The sequence below is a fragment of the Palaemon carinicauda genome, chromosome 5 (genome assembly GCF_036898095.1).
Source record: "Palaemon carinicauda isolate YSFRI2023 chromosome 5, ASM3689809v2, whole genome shotgun sequence".
NCBI classification, from domain to species: Eukaryota; Metazoa; Arthropoda; class Malacostraca; order Decapoda; family Palaemonidae; genus Palaemon; species Palaemon carinicauda.
Window position 1 is genome coordinate 116,305,639 of NC_090729.1, and position 21,423 is coordinate 116,327,061.

The window sequence follows — 21,423 nt, forward strand, 5'->3', positions numbered from 1 at the left end:
AATAGTTTTTTAAGGATTTGTATTACAAACTACCCCTCTATGAACATCTCTCTATAAAATAATAGTTTTTTAAGGATTTGTATTACAAACTACCCCTCTATGAACACCTCTCTCTGTAATACAATAGTTTTTTAAGGAATTGTATCACAAACTACCCCTCTATGAACATCTCTCTCTATAAAACAATAGTGTTTTAAGGATTTGTATTACAAACTACCCCTCTATGAACATCTCTCTCTTTAAAACAATAGTTTTTTAAGGATTTGTATTACAAACTACCCCTCTATGAACATCTCTCTCTTTAAAACAATAGTTTTTTAAGGATTTGTATTACAAACTACCCCTCTATGAACACCTCTCTCTGTAATACAATAGTTTTTTAAGGAATTGTATCACAAACTACCCCACCCCCTTTATCGACCTCACTCTCTTTAGTTGTTTGCTTATATGAAAGTTACTGTTTCCAATAAACACATTATTTTGTCAACACAATTATTTTCAAAGCATTTTTTATTATTTGAGGAAGCTTTTGAAGTCATACTGTGTATTGTGCAAGCATTGGAAATCAATTAGATTTTGCAATCAAATCTCTCAAGGTCGAACCGTTTTGACAATTCCTTAGTTGACCTTTGCTTTCACATGAACTCATTTGATGGATTTAGTTTTTTGCTGTTATTATTATTATTATTATTATTATTATTATTATTATTAGCTAAGCTACAATTCTAGTTGGGAAAGCAGGGTGCTATTAGCCCAAGGGCTCCAACAGGGAAAAATGGCCCAGTGAGGAAAGGAGATAAATAAATAAACTACAAGAAAAGTAATAAAACTATCGTGTATAAATTATAAAAAAATCATAAAAAAAAAGAGAATTAACATAGAATAGTGTGCCGAAGTGTACCATGAAGCAAGAGTATTATTATTATAATTATTATTATTATTATTATTAATATTATTATTATCATTATTATTATTATTGTTGTTGTTGTTGTTGTTGTTGTTGTTTTTGTGATTATTATTATTATTATTATTATTATTATTATTTTTTTTTTTTTTTTAGCTAAGCTACAATCCTAGTTGGGAAAGCAGAGTGCTATAAGCCCAAGGGCTCCAACTGGGAAAATATCCCAGTGTGGAATGGAAATAAGGAAAAACTAGAAGAGAAGTTTAAGAACAATAATATTAAAATAAATCTTTTATATATAACCTATAAACACTTCAAAATAACAAGAGGAAGAGAGACAAGACAGAGGAATATTGTATGAAGAAACAATGGTGTTACTTAACATGTATTTGAATACATAAGAATTTTCTTTCTGTTCATCTGTGTAGAAGAAGAAATTCTAGATCTTTTTCTCCAACTCAGGCCTATTCAGATTACCGGGTAAGAAGACGCTCACGAAATCGAAGTCAAATATAGGCCTAGTAGGCCTACACGACCTGATTTACCTGAATTTCATTTCGTTTCCCGTATGTTTTTGTCCGTTAAGTTTTTTTTTTTTTTCCAGGCCCGATTTACCTGAAGGTTCGGAAAAAATTTATTTCGTTTCTCCAATGTTTTTGTGGACTAAGATACCTTTTTTATTATCATTATTTGTTTTTCTTTTTCTTTAGGTGTTTATTGAATTCACTGAGGCCTGATTTACCTGAAAACTCGGAAAGAATTTTATTTCGGTTTTCCTATTTTTTTTTTTTCCGCTAAAATATTTTATTTATTTTTCTGTTATTTTAATTTTGGTATTTACTGGTTCCACCCTTTTTTTCTTTACAAAATCAGTACAGTTAGAAATTCGGTTTTGGTAAGTATAATTATATAGCTTGAATAAGTATGGAGATGATTGAAAGCCTTCTTTTTCTATGTATGTGTACGTGTACGTGTGTATATGTATATGGATAAATGTACAGTATGTATATATATATACTGTGTATATATATATATATATATATATATATATATATATATATATATATATATATGTGTGTGTGTGTGTGTGTTTATTTATTTGTATATTTATGTACGTAGATACTTTAATCAATTTGTAATATATATATATATATATATATATATATATATATATATATATATATATATATATATATATATATATAAACTATAAGGCCTCAATAGCTCTTAATATTGTATTGATTCAGTCCAGGTCAAGGAGTACTTATTTACTCAGAGTCGAAATAAAGCTGACAGTTGACTTAAACCACTCGGGTATCAAGCGAGAAATACGAGTTTGTTCGGCTCTGCATTTTCTTGTTAATTAACATTATAATATGACTCATTAAAGTATATATCCATACATCAACCCCAGTGTATATTTCTTTTTGGAAGGAATAAAAAAATTTCGTAAGGTGGTGTTTTTTTTTTTTTTTTTTTTTTTTTTTTTTTTTTTTTATTAAAGCAGTCAAGAGGAGTCATTTTATTATGAAACTAGAGTGGCACTTAGAAGAGCACAGACCTCCGCTGCGGTAGCTTATTTCTTGACCTTTTGCTCGACCTTCACCTTGACCTTTGACCTTAACGTGTATTTTCATACACTCGAATATGATCCAAGTTTGAAGTCTCTGTGAGAACGATGTCCAAACTTATGGCTCATTACTTGATTTGGACATTTTGCTTTACCCTGACCTTGACCTTTGATCTCGACCTTCCAAAACTTATTCATTTCCATATATTTGCATGACATTTAATCCTTGCAAGTTTCATTACTTTAGGATTAAAATTGTGGTCAGGAAGTTGTTCACAAACAAACACACAAATAGGGTAAAACATAACCTCCTTCCAACTTCGTTGACGGGGTAATAAGCAAAAACAATGATAAAGTGGCGTGTGATTTACAGAAGAATTTGATTCGTTCTTTTTAATGGTTTAACTTTATCACATTCATTAACACAAAATATAGTCCTTGGCTGTTTCCTTTCCACGTCTCTATTTTTTTTTTAATTATTTTTTTTGTATAATTCTTTCCTTTTTACTTTTAATAGTAGACTGTGTTTTGTTATCTCTCAGTTTAGTTTTTTTTTATATTTTTTTTCCTTTTTGTTTTTTAATAGATGACTGTTTTGTTGTCTCTCACTTTTACTTTTTTTTTATTTCTTTCCTTTTTGTTTTTTAATAGATGACTGTTTTGTTGTCTCTCACTTTTACTTTTTTTTTATTTCTTTCCTTTTTGTTTTTTAATAGTTGACTGTGTTTGGTTGTCTCCCAGTTTTACTTTTCTTTTATTTCTTTCAATTTTACTTTAATAGTTGACTGTGTTTTCTTGTCTCTCAGTTTAGTTTTTTGTATATTTCTTTCCTTTTTACTTTTATCAGTTGACTGTGTTTCGTTGTCTCTCAGTTTCCTTTTAGTATATTTCTCTACTTTTTACTTTTACCAGTTATCTGTGTTTTGTTGTGTCTCGGTTCGTTAAGATTTTGGTGAGCGACTCTTAATAAAACATTTATCGCACCCAGGCTACGATCATGAAGTGTGTTGGGGCCGGGGGATGGGGGGAAGGGGGTTAGAAGGGGCGCATTGTGCCGGGGGAGGGGAAGAGTTGTAGAAGGAGGGGGGGGGGAGAGGGGGGCATTGGTAAACGAAGTTGTGACGGAAACTCAGAAAACCAACTTATAGCAGCAGAAGATTTTCGCCTTAAGGAATGACGTTTTAAGGATGTATTTTCTCTGTCACATGCATCAAGGGGATAAGTAACTGCTCCTTCCCCTCTCCCCCCCTCTCTACGTTTCCCCTCCTACCCCCCCTCCAGAATTACTACCTCCCCACACCTCCCACCCCCACCCCTCCCTCCATTCCGAGCGTCTTAGGCGAAAAAACTCGTTCTTGACCTATTTATTGCGAGACGAGAGTTCGTCTTCTGCCTTTGGAAAAAAAAAGTGTTTTTTTTTTTTTAGTTTTGCCCATCTGAAGTAATGCCGTTGTTTTGTTGTGTCATTTTTGTGCGTGTGTCCATTAAGGGCTGGAAAATTCTGTCAGGATCTTTATTCTTTTAAAGGACTTGGGTTCGAGGTGAGTGTTTATGATGTAAGTTTTGATGGTTTTACGTTTTCACGTTGTTAGGAAATGTGCTATTTTTATAGCCGTCAAGTAGACTTTTACTCTCATACCCCTCGTTGATTTTTATGAAGTATATATATATATATATATATATATATGTACATATATATGTATTATATATATATATATATATGTATGTATATATATACATATATATATTATATATATATATATATATATATGTATGTATATATACACATATATATATATATATGTATGTATGTATATATATACATATATATATATATATATATATATATATATATATATATATATATATATATATATATTCTCTCTCTCTCTCTCTCTCTCTCTCTCTCTCTCTCTCTCTCTCTCTTTATATATATAGTTACACAATTGCAGATGTCACACCTTTTACGTATGGCGGCGGAAGTCTGATCTTCTTCTTCTTCTATTATTATTATTATTATTATTAATATTATTGTTGTTGTTGTTGTTGTTGTTGTTGTTGTTGTTATTATTATTACTACTAGCTAAGCAAGATGCTATAAGCCCAGGGCCTCTAATAGGGAAGAATAGCGTGCTTTTTGTTTCCCATTTGTGTAGGGTAAGCACAATTGCCTTCTTTTTGAGGGACTTTACTTTGCCTTTAGGGTAGACCGTAGTCCCGGTCGGCTGCCCTGCCTGACATCGCTTACACCCCGGTAGAGTATGTTCATGTGTTGTACCAGTCACCAGCGTTCTACCTCCCAGATGCGAGGAGTCCTGGCGCTTTGTTTGCATATATTCTAAAGTCAATTTTTTTTTGATGAGGCGCATTTGCACTGACTCGCAGAGGTACCCTTTTAGCTCGGAAAAAGTTTCCTGCCAGGTGATTGGTTAGAATTATTTTGTCCAACCAATCAGCGAATAGGAAACTTTTTCCGAGCTAAAAGGGCACCCCTGCGAGTCGGTGCGAATCTTCCTCACTAAAAAGAATTGGCTATAGTCTGTAACAGCCATTATCAACAAAATTGTATATGTCAGACTTCCATTCTACTATTAATTTATACGAGATATACGCGTGTATTCTCAGAGAAATAAAAAATGCCTCGAGATTAAGATTTTACTTTCATATAAAGATTTTCCTTATCGTTCAATGCAAAAGAAAGACATTTATATATAGTTTGAAAATATCCTGGAAGGATTTTAATCAAAAAAAAATTTTTTTTTTCAAATGTGAAAGCTGAGATATATTATACCTTAATGGTTTATTACTGTTCTGGAAAGATCTTCATAAGAATATTTCAATATGAAAATGAGAAAATTTTCAATCATTTTGATTACTTCTGAAGAATCGGATGCACATTTTATTTATTATTATTTTATATGGAGACCAGCCTGAAGCAGCGATTCATATTTTTTTTTTATCATTCCTCTTTTGTTGTTCATATCTTATTTTTCATTCCTCTTTTACGGTACATTCTAAACTTTACAGTTTTTACTTCACGAAATAGGGTTGTGGCTTGTGGCTTGTGTTGTGCAGATATTAGAAATAAAGATATAAAGATAATAATAATTAACATAATTCTTAATCAAGAAAAATATCTTTTAAGGAGTGGAATATCGTTAATCAAAAGGGAGAAAATTATTCTATAAAACCACTAATCATAAATGAAGGAAGAGACTCCTCAAAAAAAAAAAAAAAAAAAAATCACTCAAGAAGAAAGAAATAAACTGCGTAAAAACTGCCCTGATGATGCTAGTAGAAATTTTTTACCATGAGCGGCTTATGACAATTATGTCCAATATAGTTAACCCCCTCAAAAAAAAACAAAAAAATATCCATATATATATATATATATATATATATATATATATATATATATATATATATAACTCAAGAAGATAGAAATAAACAGCTTAAAAACTCCCCCGACGATGCAAGCAGAAATCTTTTTTACCATGGGAGGCTTATGACAATTTTATCCAATATACTTTCCCCGAAATTGGGTTTTGTTCAAATCTTATGGTACTGCGAGGAAGACTTATCTTTCTATAAGGTCAAAATCCTTGTCAAGAAGTAAGCTAATTCTATAGCCGTTTTCTAAAAGATGGTTTGTTTTTTACTAGTATTTTTCAATGTCGTTTCTTCAAACTATTGTGTATTTTTCTACTTGGAATGATGTAATGTTGCCAGTATTTTTCAATGGCGTTTCTTCAAACTATGGTGTATTTTTCTACTTTGGACAATGTAATGTTACCAGTATTTTTCAATGTCGTTTCTTCAAACTATTGTGTATTTTTCTACTTGGAATGATGTAATGTTGCCAGTATTTTTCAATGTTTCTTCAAATTATAGTGTATTTTTCTACTTTGGATAATGTAATGTTGCCAGTATTTTTCAATGGCGTTTCTTCAAACTATGGTGTATTTTCTACTTTGGATAATGTAATGTTACCAGTATTTTTCAATGTCGTTTCTTCAAACTATTGTGTATTTTTCTACTTTGGATAATGTAATGTTGCCAGTATTTTTCAATGTCGTTTCTTCAAAGTATTGTGTATTTTTCTACTTGGAATGATGTAGTGTTGCCAGTATTTTTCTAGTTGGAATGGTAGCGTTTATAATGCTGCCTGTACTTTTCTACTTGGAATGAATGTGTGTGCCAGTATTTTTCTAATTGGAATGATTTTGTAATGCTGCCAGTATTTTTGGACTTGGAATGGTAGCGATGGTAATGCTGCCAGTATTTTTCTACTTGGAATGGTGGCGATGGTAATGGTGCCATTATTTTTCCACTTTCAATGATGGTGTTTGCCACTATTTTTTCTAATTGAAATGATGTTGTAATGATGCCAGTATTTATTTTACTTGGAATTATGACGTTGGTAATGCTGCCAGTATTTTTCTACTTGGAATGGTGGCGATGGTAATGGTGCCATTATTTTTCCACTTTCAATGATGGTGTTTGCCACTATTTTTTCTAATTGAAATGATGTTGTAATGATGCCAGTATTTTTTTTACTTGGAATTATGACGTTGGTAATGCTGCCAGTATTTTTCTACTTGGAATGGTGGCGATGGTAATGGTGCCATTATTTTTCCACTTTCAATGATGGATTTTGCCACTATTTTTTCTAATTGAAATGATGTTGTAATGATGCCAGTATTTTTTTTACTTGGAATTATGACGTTGGTAATGCTGCCAGTATTTTTCTACTTGGAATGGTGGCGATGGTAATGGTGACATTATTTTTCCACTTTCAATGATGGTAGTTGCCACTATTTTTTCTAATTGAAATGATGTTGTAATGATGCCAGTATTTTTCTACTTAGAATAATGACCATTCTGAAATATAATTAGTTTCGAAGAGGGCTTTAAGCCATTACCACCGAACCATAACAGAAATTAATCTTCAATTGCTAGTCTCTGCCAACCCAGATGATATATCTGCAGCAATCACTGCACCTGAGAAGGCTAATGCAAGCGCGCGCATGCGCAGCTGTCCCCCTTGTCATAGGACTGTCGATTGTTCGTCAGTGAAGATATTAGGAGAGGCAGCCAGGAGGATATGTCGATAGATGTCGTTAGATATTGACATATGTCTTCCTAAAGTCCTCGATGTCGTTTGTCTATTGAACCAACTGAATTGGGATTTGGTTTTTGTACAATTACCTTTCGGTTGTAATTGTAGGATCCTGATTTTAGGGTAGGTTGTTGTCTTCCTGGTTGTGGTTGATGTTTACGGTGTTATGTATTTCTGTATTTATTCAGGAAACAGGTTTAATAAATGGATATTTCAGATCATTTCAGCTGAAATGCTTATGTATTGTCATCTTGCATAAGCATGTAATACAGTATTTGTTAAACACATTCCTGTTATTATTATTATTATTATTATTATTATTATTATTATTATTATTATTATTATTATTATTATTATTGTTGTTGTTGTTGTTGTTATTATTGTTACAGAGTTGTCTCTGGAGGAGGGACCTACGGAAGTCACTGGTCCCTCCTCCAGAGACAACTCTGTTACAAGAATATTATTATTATTATTATTATTATTATTATTATTATTATTATTATTATTATTATTATTATTATTATTATTATTATTATCCAACCTACAACTCCTCTAGGAAAAGGAGAGTCCCACAAGATTGGAGTTTGGTTGGGACAGTAACACAGATAGGATTCTTTCATTTCTTCATCCTTACCTCTATCCTATGCTTCAATTCTTATCCGTATCTCTATCCAATGGTTTATTTCTGATCCTTCTCTTTATCCTAGCTTCATTTCTTCGTCCTTCCCTCTATTTTATACTTCATTTCGTAATCCTGTCTTTATCATATGATTAATTTCTTATCCTTCCATCTTGTCATAACCACTTGAAGAGGCCCGTCCTTCCACATGAAAACGTTCCACATGGAAACGTTTCACATGAAAACGTTTCACATGAAAACGTTCCACATGGAAACGTTTCACATGAAAACGTTCCACATGGAAATGTTCCACATAGAAACGTTCCACATGAAAACGTTCCACATGAAAATGTCCCACATGAGAATGTTCCACATGGATGCGTTTCACACGAAAACGTTCCATATAGAAACGTTTCACATGGGAATGTCCCACATGAAAACGTTCCACATGAAATCGTTTCACACGGAAACGTTCAACATGAAAACGTTCCACATGGAAACGTTTCACATGAAAAAATTTCACATGGAAACGTTCCACATGAAAACGTTCCACACGGAAACGTTCCAAATGGAAACGTTTCACATGAAAACGTTCCACATAGAAACGTTCCACACGGAAACGGTCCACATGAAAACGTTCCACATAGATACTTTCCACATGAAAACGTTCCAAATGAAAACGTTCCACCTGAAACCGCTTCAAATGAAAACGTTCCACATGAAAACGTTCCACTTGAAAACTGAATCCAAAATAACTGTCAAACTCACCAACGCCAAAAGCTTTATGGCCTTTCAAATCCCTTCGAGAGTTCTTTCGTGCAATTGTTAATTGAACATGAGGTTCCATTTATAACAAAGCGGGACTTTTTTTTTTTTTATTTCATGAGTTCGAATTTTTGTCCCTTATATTAGACGTATTGATGCTTACTATTTTTGACTTGTAATAAGTGCAGGTCACTGTAAGTTTGTATTTATGGGTGTTCTCCATTAAATTGACGGTATAGGAAGAAAGACTGAATACAGAAAATTCTATGTTTTTACTAGAGGGGCACTCAGTAGAGTGCAGACCTCCGCCGCGGCAGCTTATTTCTCAACCTTTTACTCGACCTTTACCTTTGGCAGAAACGTATTAATTGGCGTGGATTTTCATACACTCAAATATGCACCAAGTTTTAAGTCTCTGTGATAACGATATCCCAACTTATGGCTGATTACGTGAATTGGACATTTGGCATGACCGTTACCGTGACCTTTGACCTTGACCTTCCAAAATGTAAGAATTTCCACCTTATTACATATCAGTTAATCCCTATATGTTTCATAACTCTTCGATTAAAATTGTGGCTAGGAGGCTGTTCACAAACAAACACGATTACACAAACCGGGCCGAAAACATAACCTCCTCCTCACTTCGTGAACGGGTAGTAAATTTGGACCACTGAGGAACTATGCAACTGGAATTCTAAGATTAACCCTTTCAACGATCCAAATTATATATTCTACATCAACATATCTTTCATTCTATTTACTTGACCATACGTACACTGTTAAATAAACATCTAATTTGAATCGGAAATTCTCCGTAAAAATCTACTGTTCTCAGCTATATTTCAGTGAAATACAGGCGACCGTAATTTTAACCTTATTTCATTATCATCTTTTACGGGTTGGTGACCGTAATATCACTTCCTAACGTCATTATATCCGGTTTCAAAACGGTAAATGCCTGGCAACATTTATTCCAGGATTTTTACTGATTTTTAAGGCAAAGTTTTTAACAACGTAGAATCCTCGGTTCGAATCCTCATGCTTCAAACATACCCGTCATAAGTTTACCCAATGTGCGTCAACCTTCCGTTCATTTGCATACAATATATATACTTAACTTCCCCTTAGTCGAGGGGCTTGCCAATTCATTATCCTTCCCTATATAATAATGAGTAAATGTCTGGATTATCTCTCTCTCTCTCTCTCTCTCTCTCTCTCTCTCTCTCTCTCTATTTATATATGCATATATATATATATATATATATTATATATATAAGTGAATATACAGTATATATATATATATATATATATATATATATATATACTGTATATATATATATACATATATATATACATATATATATATATATATATATATATATATATATATATATATATATATATATATATGTACATACTAGTTTACGTGACCCGACAAAACAGGCAGCTAAATATTAAGATATATATGCACATAGACACAGATTCAACCCTTCCCACCACTTCCCCTTTTCCTAACTACAACACGGAAGTTTCAAAGATTTGTGGGAGATTGTAGTTTCCGAGTGTGTCAGGATACCCCCTCTCACCAGTGTCTAAAATTTAGAATAAATATATAAACTAAGAATAAATCTAATGATTTAAAAGAAAACATACCATATATATCAACCTGTTCGTCTTGCAATCTTTATTGTGTTGTATGGCAAAGTTTTTTTTATACCAATTTATGGAAAATTCTCGTACTTGTTATCGACGCATTCATTCCAGCATTCTCCCCTGGATTCCAGAGAACTTGTAAACTGGAAGGGGATCTGCGTAATCGTATCACTACCGGGAATTTAATTGACTTAAAATCGTATGTGAACTTGCGCACAATGGTGTCGGAAACTGCATTGGTTAGACATGTTGTTTTTTGGGGGGTGGGGAAGTTAACATTTTTAAATGATTATTCGGTAGTTCTCGTTATAATGGCAACCACTGCGTAAAGCGTCTAATGTCTTATGTCTGCATGTTAAAATTTTTTGAGATAGAGCATCTAATGTCTGCTCATTCAAAACCATTGCAGTAAAGCACCCAATGTCTAATGTTTTTGCGTGCAAAACCATTGAGGTAAAGTGCCCTATGTCTATTGTCGGCCGTTCAAAACGTTTGCGGCAAGGCGTCCAATGTCAAGTGTCTGCCGTTCAAAGCCATTGCGGTAAAACGTCCAATGTCTATTGTCTACTCTTCAAAATCATTGCGGTAAAACGCCCAATGTCTAATGTGTACCCATTCAAAACCATTGGGGTAAAGTGCCCATGTCTAGTATCTGCCATTCAAAACCATTATGGTAAAGCGTCCAATGTGTAATGTCTGCCATTCTAAACCATTGCGGTGAAGTGTCGAATGTCTAGTGTCTGCCATTCAAAACCATTATGGTAAAGCGTCCAATGTCTAGTGTGTGCCATTCAAAACCATTATGGTAGAGCGTCCAATGTCTAGTGTCAACCATTTAAAACCATTGTGGTAAAGCGTCCAATATCTTATGTCTGCCATACAAAACCATTGCGGTAAAGCGTCCAATGTCTAGTGTCTGCCATTCAAAGCCATTACGGTAAAGCGTCCAATGTCTAGTGTGTGCCATTCAAAACCATTGTGGTAAAGCGTCCAATGTCTTATGTCTGCCATACAAAACCATTGCGGTAAAGCGTCCAATGTCTAGTGTGTGCCATTCAAAACCATTATGGTAAAGCGTCCAATGTCTAATGTCTGCCATTCAAAACCATTACGGTAAAGTGTCCAATGTCTAATGTCTGCCATTCAAAACCATTGGGGTGAAGTGTCGAATGTCTAGTGTCTGCCATTCAAAACCATTATGGTAAAGCGTCCAATGTCTAGTGTGTGCCATTCAAAACCATTATGGTAAAGCGTCCAATGTCTAGTGTGTGCCATTCAAAACCATTATGGTAGAGCGTCCAATGTCTAATGTCAACCATTTAAAACCATTGTGGTAAAGCGTCCAATGTCTTATGTCTGCCATACAAAACCATTGCGGTAAAGCGTCCAATGTCTAGTGTCTGCCATTCAAAGCCATTACGGTAAAGCGTCCAATGTCTAATATCTGTCCGTTCAAAACCATTATGGAAAAGCATCCTATGTCTAGTGTCTGCTATTGAAAACCATTATGGTAAAGCGTCCAATGTCTAGTGTCTGCCATTCAAAACCATTGCGGTAAAGCATCCAATGTCTAATGTCTGGCCTTTCAAAACAATTGCGGTAAAGTGCCCAATGTCTAATGTCTGTCGTTCTAAACCATTGCGGTAAAGCGTATAATGTCTGATGTCTTCTTTGCCGTTTCAAAGTCATTGTTGGAAAGCATCCAATGTCTAATGTCTGCCCATTCAAAACCATCGCGGTAAAGTGCCCAATGTCTAGTGTCTGCCGTTCAAAACCATTGCGGTAAAGTGTCCAGTGTCTAATGTCCTCTGCCCATTCAAAACCATCGCGGTAAAGTGCCCAATGTCTAATATTTGCCGTTCAAAACCATTGGGGTAAAGCGTCTAATGTCTGAGGTTTTCTTTGCCGTTTCAAAACCATTGTTGTGAAGTGTCCAATATCTGATGTCTTCTAATCAAAACCTTTGCCGTAAAGCGTCCAATGTCTAGTGTCTGCCGTTGAAAACCATTGCGGTAAAGTGTCCAATGTCTGATGTCTGCTTGGTTGATTTATCGGGTCAAATATTTCCATACTTATGATTTACTTTTCAAACTCCTGGCTAGTACAGTAGTAACGCGTTCGACTAGCATTTGCATGGCAGCAGATCGATCGCAACCCCGGACCGTTTGTTTAAACCGTTTGCCGGGGAGGCCAGTGCTGTGGTTTGGCACCACAGTGGGGTGTTGGGCTTAACGGCCTGACGTTCTGGTGAGCATCTATTCTGAGGAAACTGGAACTGAAACTAGACACCTTTAACCTTTAAACTACCTCTGTCAAATTCCAGGATTATGTACCATCTTATCTTATTTTTTTTTAATTAATAAATATATTGATGAATTTATTTTTTACTTGCTTGCATATTTGGGGAAAGTATAACACCTCCTGAAAATCTAACTATGTGTGTATATATACAAGGTTTAGCATTTGTAAGAAATTCACTTTCGAAATTTAAGTTTTATTCTGTAAAGATGTAGGAAGTTAACCGAATCAAGTTTCGAGTTTAAAGATTTGAAAAAGAGTGAATTCAACTCAAGAAAAAATAATTCAAATCGTCAATTCAGTTTAGTGAAAATATATATAAGCTATCACGCAGAGAGAGAGAGAGAGAGAGAGAGAGAGAGAGAGAGAATAGTAAGCATTTACATGAGAGTTAGCCAAACCATCCTCCGCCACCCACCCTTCACCCCCCCTCCCCCCCCCCCCCCCCGCACTCTGCAATCCCAAAATCCTGTGGCTCCCCCCAAACACCCCCATTTCCCGTACCCCCAATGATATCTCCTCTTCCGCCCATCCTGAACCTTCCCGCCCGCCCGCCCATCCTCTCGCCAGCGGGAGCCAGAGTCCCCAATCAGTGTTAAAGTTGTCCTGCGCGACTCTGGGGGAAGCAGGTTTTAAAGCCTTTGACCTGAAGGAGTACGAGATGCCCAGTTCTTCCACATGTCATTGCATTCGGATGTGGTTTCATCTCTCGACCGATTGATGGAGATTTTCTTAGCGATAAGCGCTGAGGATTTAAGTGCCATTCTGTTTTATCTTTGTATATATCAAGGATGGCTCCAAAGAATGGGAAGACAGGTCACTGCCACATTCATGCTAAATCACGGATTAATTATTATTATTATTATTACTAGCTAAGCTAAAACCCAAGGGCTCCAACAGGGAATATCAAGTGTCATTCTGTTTTATCTGTGTATCTAGCTATCAAGGATGGCTCCAAAGAAAGGGAAGACAGGTCTCTGCCACATTCATGCTAAATCATGGATTGATTATTATTATTATTGCTAGCTAAGCTATAACCCTGTTTGGAAAAGCAGGATGTTATAAGCCCAACGGCTCCAACAGGAAATATCAAGTGCCATTCTGTTTTATGTGTATATATCAAGGATGGCTTTAAAGAATGAGAAGACAGGTCACTGCCACATTCATGCTAAATCATGGATTAATTATTATTATTATTATTACTAGCTAAGCTAAAACCCTGGTTGGAAAAGCAGGATGTTATAAGCCCAACGGCTCCAACAGGAAATATCAAGTGTCATTCTGTTTTATCTGTGTATATATCAAGGATGGCTCCAAAGAATGGGAAGACAGGTCACTGCCACATTCATGCTGAATTATGGATTAGTTATTATTATTATTACTAGCTAAGCTATAACCCCGGTTGGAAAGGCAGGATGCTATAAGCTCATGGGCTCCAACAGGGAATATTAAGTGTTATTCTAGTTTACCTGTGTATCTATCTATCAAGGATGGCTCCAAAGAATGAAGAGACAGGTCACTGCCATATTCATCCTGTATATGCTGAATCATTTATTAATTATTATTATTAGTAGTAGTAGTAGTAGTAGTAGTAGTAGTAGCTAAGCTACAACCCTGGCTGGAAAAGTCGGATGCTATAAGCCAAAGGGCTCCAACAGAGAAAAAATAGTCCAGTGAGGAAAGTAAATAATGAAATAAACTACACGAGTAGCAAAGAAAATTCAAACTAGAGTATGTTAAGAACAGTAACAACATTAAAACAGCTTTTTCATATATAAACTCTAAAAAGAGACGTATGTCATCCTGTTCAACATAAACAGAATTGCTGCAAGTTTGGAACATTTAAATTCAAGTTCCATTGCTTCAAATTTTTACTACATGTTATAGCCTAGTGGATACAGTTTATGCCTAGTTTTATAGCTGTTTAATGGCTTAGGTTCGAACCCTTAGGTAGAAGCACCTATCATAAATGAGTTAATTTGATATTGAGACGATCGTTCTGTGCCCCGGATGAAAAGGACAGCTTGAAGGTTGTATCCCAACTCCGACAAGACGTTTGTCCCACACGCTGATGATTTTATTAATCACTGGGAATTAAAAGTGTAGGAATAGCTAATTAAATGTCTGTTGATTGATACACGCACTGTGGTACCGTCCCTGATTGGTGAACGCCAGACTGGGGTTAGAGTCCCTCTCAAACTCGTTAGTTTCTTTGATCGCTGCAACTTCGCATTCCTTATGAGGTAAAGTTTGTGGTTATGGGCCATTGCCTGGTCCTCCTTTGTCCTAGCTTGGGTGGAGAATGTGCTTTGGCGCTTATTATTATTAATATTATTATTATTATTATTGTTATTAATTGCTAAGCTACAACCCTAGTTGGAAAAGCAGAATTGCCCAGGGGCCCCAACGGGGAAAATAGCCCTGTGAGGAAAGGAAACAATGAAAAATATATTATTTTAAGAACAGTAACAACATTAAAATAAATATTTCCTATATGATATATAAAAGCTTTTAACAAAACAAGTGGAAGAGAAATAAGATAGAATAGTGTGCCCGAGTGTACCCTCAAGCAAGAGACCATATGCATATGTGATCATCCCTAGGGCAGTGTCCTTTTCGATAAGGTGATGTCGCTGTCCTTTACCTCAGCCATTCATGAGGGGCCTTTAAACCTTTAAACCTTTACATCCATGCAGACTGCCTCAAAATACGCTTGATGGAAAACCCTCCCTTCGATTGTATAGAAGTTATCAAACATACGAAATATTCGTCAATTCTGGTGGTGAAGTTCACATCTTTCTCTCCTCTGCCTTCGTCAGAAACCCTAGTTCGATTTTTTTTTCGGGGTGGGGTTAGGGGAACTATAATCCATTTCTTTTAGCGAGGCAGATTTGCACCCACTCGCAGCGGTACCCTTTTAGCTCGGAAAAGTTTCCTGCTCTCTGATTGGTTAGAATTATCTTGCCCAACCAATCAGCGATCAGGAAACTTTTCCGAGCTAAAAGGGCACTGCTGCGAGTCGTTGCAAATCTGCCTCGCTAAAAGAAATGGATTATAGTTGGGTGTGCAATATTGCTGAGTCATCTCTCACATTCGAACTGTCTGACCTAAGGGGGTTTCTTTGGCATCGAATCGTCTGCTTTTATTCTCTGGAATCCCTGGAATAAAAGGGAATGGGAATGTTTTAAGATGGATCCTTTTTTTCGTGAAATTTGGTCGTTTTGATGATTATTTTTGAATGAAAGATCTCAGCGCAGTTATTTTGAAGTTTAAACGTCTAGTTTTATTTAGATTAGGCTATAATATTTATCCTCTTTATATTTACTTGAAATTATTTTATAATGGTTAGCTAGTTGAATATAGATAACCAGATTACATATTTTGTATTACCTTGAATAAACCCTATTTTTATTGTCTTCATAAAGTTTCAATTCCCAGTGATCGTCCTGCAATGGAAAGGAAAAGAGAAAAAATGGTTAAATATAGAAAAACAAACTATTTTTGTAATAACTTTAAGTTTTCAACAGTGTTATTGCCCTATCGAGGAGCCCAAAGCCCTAGAGACTGATCATATATACATATGATCAGCACCCAAGCTCCCCTTATCCACCCTAGCTAGGACCAATGAGGGCCAGACAATGGCTGCTGATGATTCAGCAGATAGATCTATAGGCTCCCCCAAATCCCCCCATCCTTAGCTCACAAGGATGGTGAGGTTGGAGCGACCAAAGGAACTAAAGAGTTTGAGCGGGACTCGAACCCCATTCTGACGTTCGCTAGTCAGGGTCGTTACCACATCGGCCACCACAGGGATCGTCCCTCAATGAGAAGTAAAAAAAAAAAAAAATGCGTAAAAATAAGTTTTCCATCAATAGGGATTGAGAGGTTGCAGAAACCAAAGAAAGTAACGAGTTTGAGCGGGACTTTAACGCGAGTCTGGCAGTCACCACTGGGATGTTACCACATTGGCCACCAGAAGGATCGTCCCTAAATAAAAAAAAAAAAGCGAGAAAATAAATTTTCCATCAATGCGTTATCCTCCAATAATAAAAAAAAATGTGGAAAGCGAGAATATTCCAATTTATTGCTACCAGTCATAGAAGTCAACCCCCCCCCCGGTCCATTCTCATTGAGTGTGTGTTCGAGGGTCAAACGCTTTCCTTTACAAATCGGGTCTTGGAAATTAAATATCGCCAATCGATACCACATGAAATGCTGCCCCGGTATATTACAGCTGGCGGATTTCAGACCGAGGAAATTTGACGTCCGATTGATTAATGACTTTGTCTCTTCAGTTGTTTATTCATTTTGGGAGAAAAATGATACAGGGTCGGGTTTTTTATTGAAAAAGTAAATTGTTAGTTGGATAATTTTATTATTATTATTATTATTGTTGTTGTTGGTGTTATTATTTCTTCAATTGTTTATCCATTATTATTATTATTATTATTATTATTATTATTATTATTATTATTTCTATTATTATTATTATTATTATCATTATCATTAATAAAAAATGACATAGAGACGGGTTTTTTGTTTAAAAAAATATTACTAATTGGGACATTTTGTTATTATTATTATTATTATTATTATTATTATTATTATTATTATTATTATTATTATTATTATTATTATTATTAGCTAAGTCACAACCCCGGTTTGAAAACAAGGATACTAAAAGCGCAAGGGCTCCAGGAGATGTGATGACCAAGAGAATAGCATCATCTGCATATACGAGCTTGTTTCATAGACCAAACCATTAGTTTTGGAAATACTACACCAGAGGGATCTAGTTACTGCGAAGTTCAATAATGTTTTGACGTATTTGTCGTAACCAAAGACTGGTTTAAGGGTTTAAAGGTCACTCATGAATGGCAGGGGTAAGGGACAGTGACATTACCCTAGCAATTAGGACAATGCCATAGAGACTGACCATATATTATATGATCAGCGCCCAAGCCTCCTCTCCACCCAAACTAGGACCAGGGAGGGCCAGGCAGTGGCTGCTGATGACTCAGCAGATAGACCTATAGGCTTCCACAAACCCCCTAACCTTAGCTCATAAGGATGGTAAGGTTGCAGACACTAGTGGCACTGAGTCTGAGCGGGACTCGAACCCCCGACTGGCAAACACCGGGCAGAGACGTTACGGATGGTATTCCTGTTCAATGTATGCTTTTTAAGAAGCCGTAGGGAGTACCATATAAATCACAATAAACTATAAATCCCATTTTCGAAAAAAAACATGTGTGAAATTAAAAAATAAGTGAGATGGTGTAGAGCCCAGAAAAGGTAGACTCACTTCCTGAAGCCTGAAAGCTTATAGGAGAGAGAGAGAGAGAGAGAGAGAGAGAGAGAGAGAGAGAGAGAGAGAGGATGATAAAATTACATGTTTTCAGAAAGGAAAGATATTAATGTTTTTTGTACATATGGAGAGAGAGAGAGAGAGAGGAGAGAGAGAGAGAGATGTGAATCAGTGTTGGATATAGTAGTTAAGGAGGAATATGTTCTAATTTATTGATTTTTTGTATACATAATGATAGGTGTTTGATAGTATAAATAACAACACAGTTTTGATGACACTAAATCTTCTCTCTCTCTCTCTCTCTCTCTCTCTCTCTCTCTCTCTCATGGAATTGGAATTAATTAGGTGTATATTATTCACAATTCCCCTCAAGATGTAATATTCCTGAACTAATTAATTCAAAACATTTGCAACAAATCACACGTATATTCTTGTTAATTTTTACCAGTTATTCTGAATCTTTATTGTCATTTTTGTTGCTTCCTACGATTTATTATTATTTTTCTGTTCTGTACGTTCCCCCATCTCTCTCTCTCTCTCTCTCTCTCTCTCTCTCTCTCTTCTTCAATGTTTATTCCATACTTTGAGTTTGGTGTTGAGCACTCTCTCTCTCTCTCTCCTCTCTCTCTCTCTCTCTCTCTCTTCTTCAGATGTTTATTCCTTACTGTGAGTTTAGTGTTGAGCACTCTCTCTCTCTCTCTCTCTCTCTCTCTCTCTCTCTCTCTCTCTCTCTCCATTGAAAAGGAAGGGGACATTGATTGAAAGACTAGGGGAGCCTTTTTCCTAACCCCCCCCCCCCCCCTTTTCATTCTCCTCAAGATATAATCCCCTGCAGGGATTTCTGCATCTTTTAAAATCCCTTTTTGAGCAAAAAAGATCTATTGGGTCTACATGCAAGATGTAATCCGAATTTGAGAGGGTTTGGCTTATACGATATAGATTGAAATATTTTGTAATTTGTTTTTACAATATGCTGTAATAATAAATTCTTTGTAAGCATACTACGTAACACATTTTGTAACTTGGTTTTACAATATGCTGTAATAATGAATTCTTTGTAAGCATACTTCATAACACATTTTGTAAATTGATTTTATAATATGCTGTAATAATGAATTTTTTGTAAGCTTACAATGTTTTTTTAAGGCGAAAGACGTTAATCTGTTCGATTATAGTTATAAGTAATATATATATATAATATATATATATACCCTTCCTGGTCCTAGCTTGATGAGGAGGGGCCGTGCATCTGATTATTGTCAGTCTCTAGGACATAGTTCCGTTCCTTGCCTCTGCCAATTCATGAGCGACCTTTAAAACCTTTTGGGTATAACACTTGTTAGTTTATTATTCTTGCGGTATATAGTTTGTTAATTATTGAAAAAAAAAATATTATATTTAAATTAAGTATATGTCCTTGTTAAGCCATCCCATTTACATTTAAACTAAAACAAATATTACTTCATAAAGTCCTGTTAATGTGATTTTGTCTCTAACCCAATAAGCGAAAAGTAGGGAGTGTTTTGATAAAGTCTGCGGTAATCACAACGCACATTTCAGTAACTAAATTTCGTCCTTATACTCTATAATACTTGCTATATATCTTGATAGACCTCTTTAGATTTATGATATTGTCACTTATGTCAAATTACGATGACAATGAGCGGCATTGTATTATTTATTATGACAATATCTATTCATTGTACTGAATACGAAAGGTTTGAATATAACTGAATGTATTACAGCGCATATTTATCATATTACAACGGTAACTATGTGGTAGGCATTTATAAATTGAGGTTCTGTGTTTTATTCATTTTCTTCACTGAACAGTTTCAATTGCCAGTATGGTTTTATATTACGAGCAATTCTCAGTATGATTTTCAAATGTTTTTTTATTTACCTTAATTTTACTCGAGAACTTTCGTGTAATGTATCATCACTTAATATTGAGCGATACTAGTAAGTAATTATGATGTTGAGTTATTTCATAATCAAATTATGGATTTTTAAGGCACTGACAGCTCTTCTCCAACATAATTAACTTGTTGTAATCAACTTCATTCCTTAATGACTTCCAGTAAAATCATTCTCTCTCTCTCTCTCTCTCTCTCTCTCTCTCTCTCTCTCTGCATGTGTATGAAAATATTAATATTTTTCCTTTCTGAAAACATGGAATTATATCATCTCTCTCTCTCTCTCTCTCTCTCTCTCTCTCTCTCCATGCGTATGAAAATATTAATATCTTTCCTTTCTGAAAACATGGAATTATCATCTCTCTCTCTCTCTCTCTCCTCTCTCTCTCTCCTCTCTCTCTCTCCTCCCCATGCGTATGAAAATATTAATATCTTTCCTTTCTGAAAACATGGAATTATCTCTCTCTCTCTCTCTCTCTCTCTCTCTCTCTGCATGTGTATGAAAATATTAATATTTTTCCTTTCTGAAAACATGGAATTATATCATCTCTCTCTCTCTCTCTCTCTCTCTCTCTCTCTCTCTCTCCATGCGTATGAAAATATTAATATCTTTCCTTTCTGAAAACATGGAATTATATCCTCTCTCTCTCTCTCTCCTCTCTCTCTCTCTCTCTCTCTGCATGTGTATGAAAATATTAATATTTTTCCTTTCTGAAAACATGGAATTATATTATCTCTCTCTCTCTCTCTCTCTCTCTCTCTCTCTCTCTCTCTCTGCATGTGTAAGAAAATATTAATATTTTTCCTTTCTGAAAACATGGAATTATATCATCTCTCTCTCTCTCTCTCTCTCTCTCTCTCTCGCTCTCTCTCTTATTTAAATCAGCATTATATGTTTATGAGAATTCCAAGATACTAGCATATGTATTCCAATTAAAATATCAATAATTGAACAAAAGATAATACAAACATAGACAATATACGTTTTTCCATATTCATACACAGCCAATAGTTATAAAAGTGCCCGTAGAATAAAATCAATGCCTTAACTCTAGCATCTTTAATGAAAACATCTCTACTAATTATCACCTATTCTATCATGACATACTAATGAGGGTAATTGAGAATATATAATGGAAAGCCTTGTTGTGAGTGATATGAGGTAAACTCTAAGCATCAGACCCGCCTGTGTGTTTGGGGAAGGCATATTAACTATATATAGTCAATTCTTTTTTAGTGAGGCAGATTTGCATCAACTCGCAGGGGTG

At 35.2% G+C, this 21,423-nt stretch overlaps 1 protein-coding gene across 1 annotated transcript in view; it reads left to right on the top strand.

Annotated features, from left to right (window-relative positions):
- Positions 1-8,956, top strand: part of LOC137641097 (phospholipid scramblase-like) — a 10,961-nt gene extending 2,005 nt beyond the window's left edge. The window contains exon 2 of the mRNA XM_068373542.1: positions 8,405-8,956. Coding sequence (XP_068229643.1) covers positions 8,405-8,956 — 552 coding nt within the window. The remainder of the gene's footprint in view (positions 1-8,404) is intronic.
- The last annotated feature ends 12,467 nt before the right edge of the window (positions 8,957-21,423 follow it).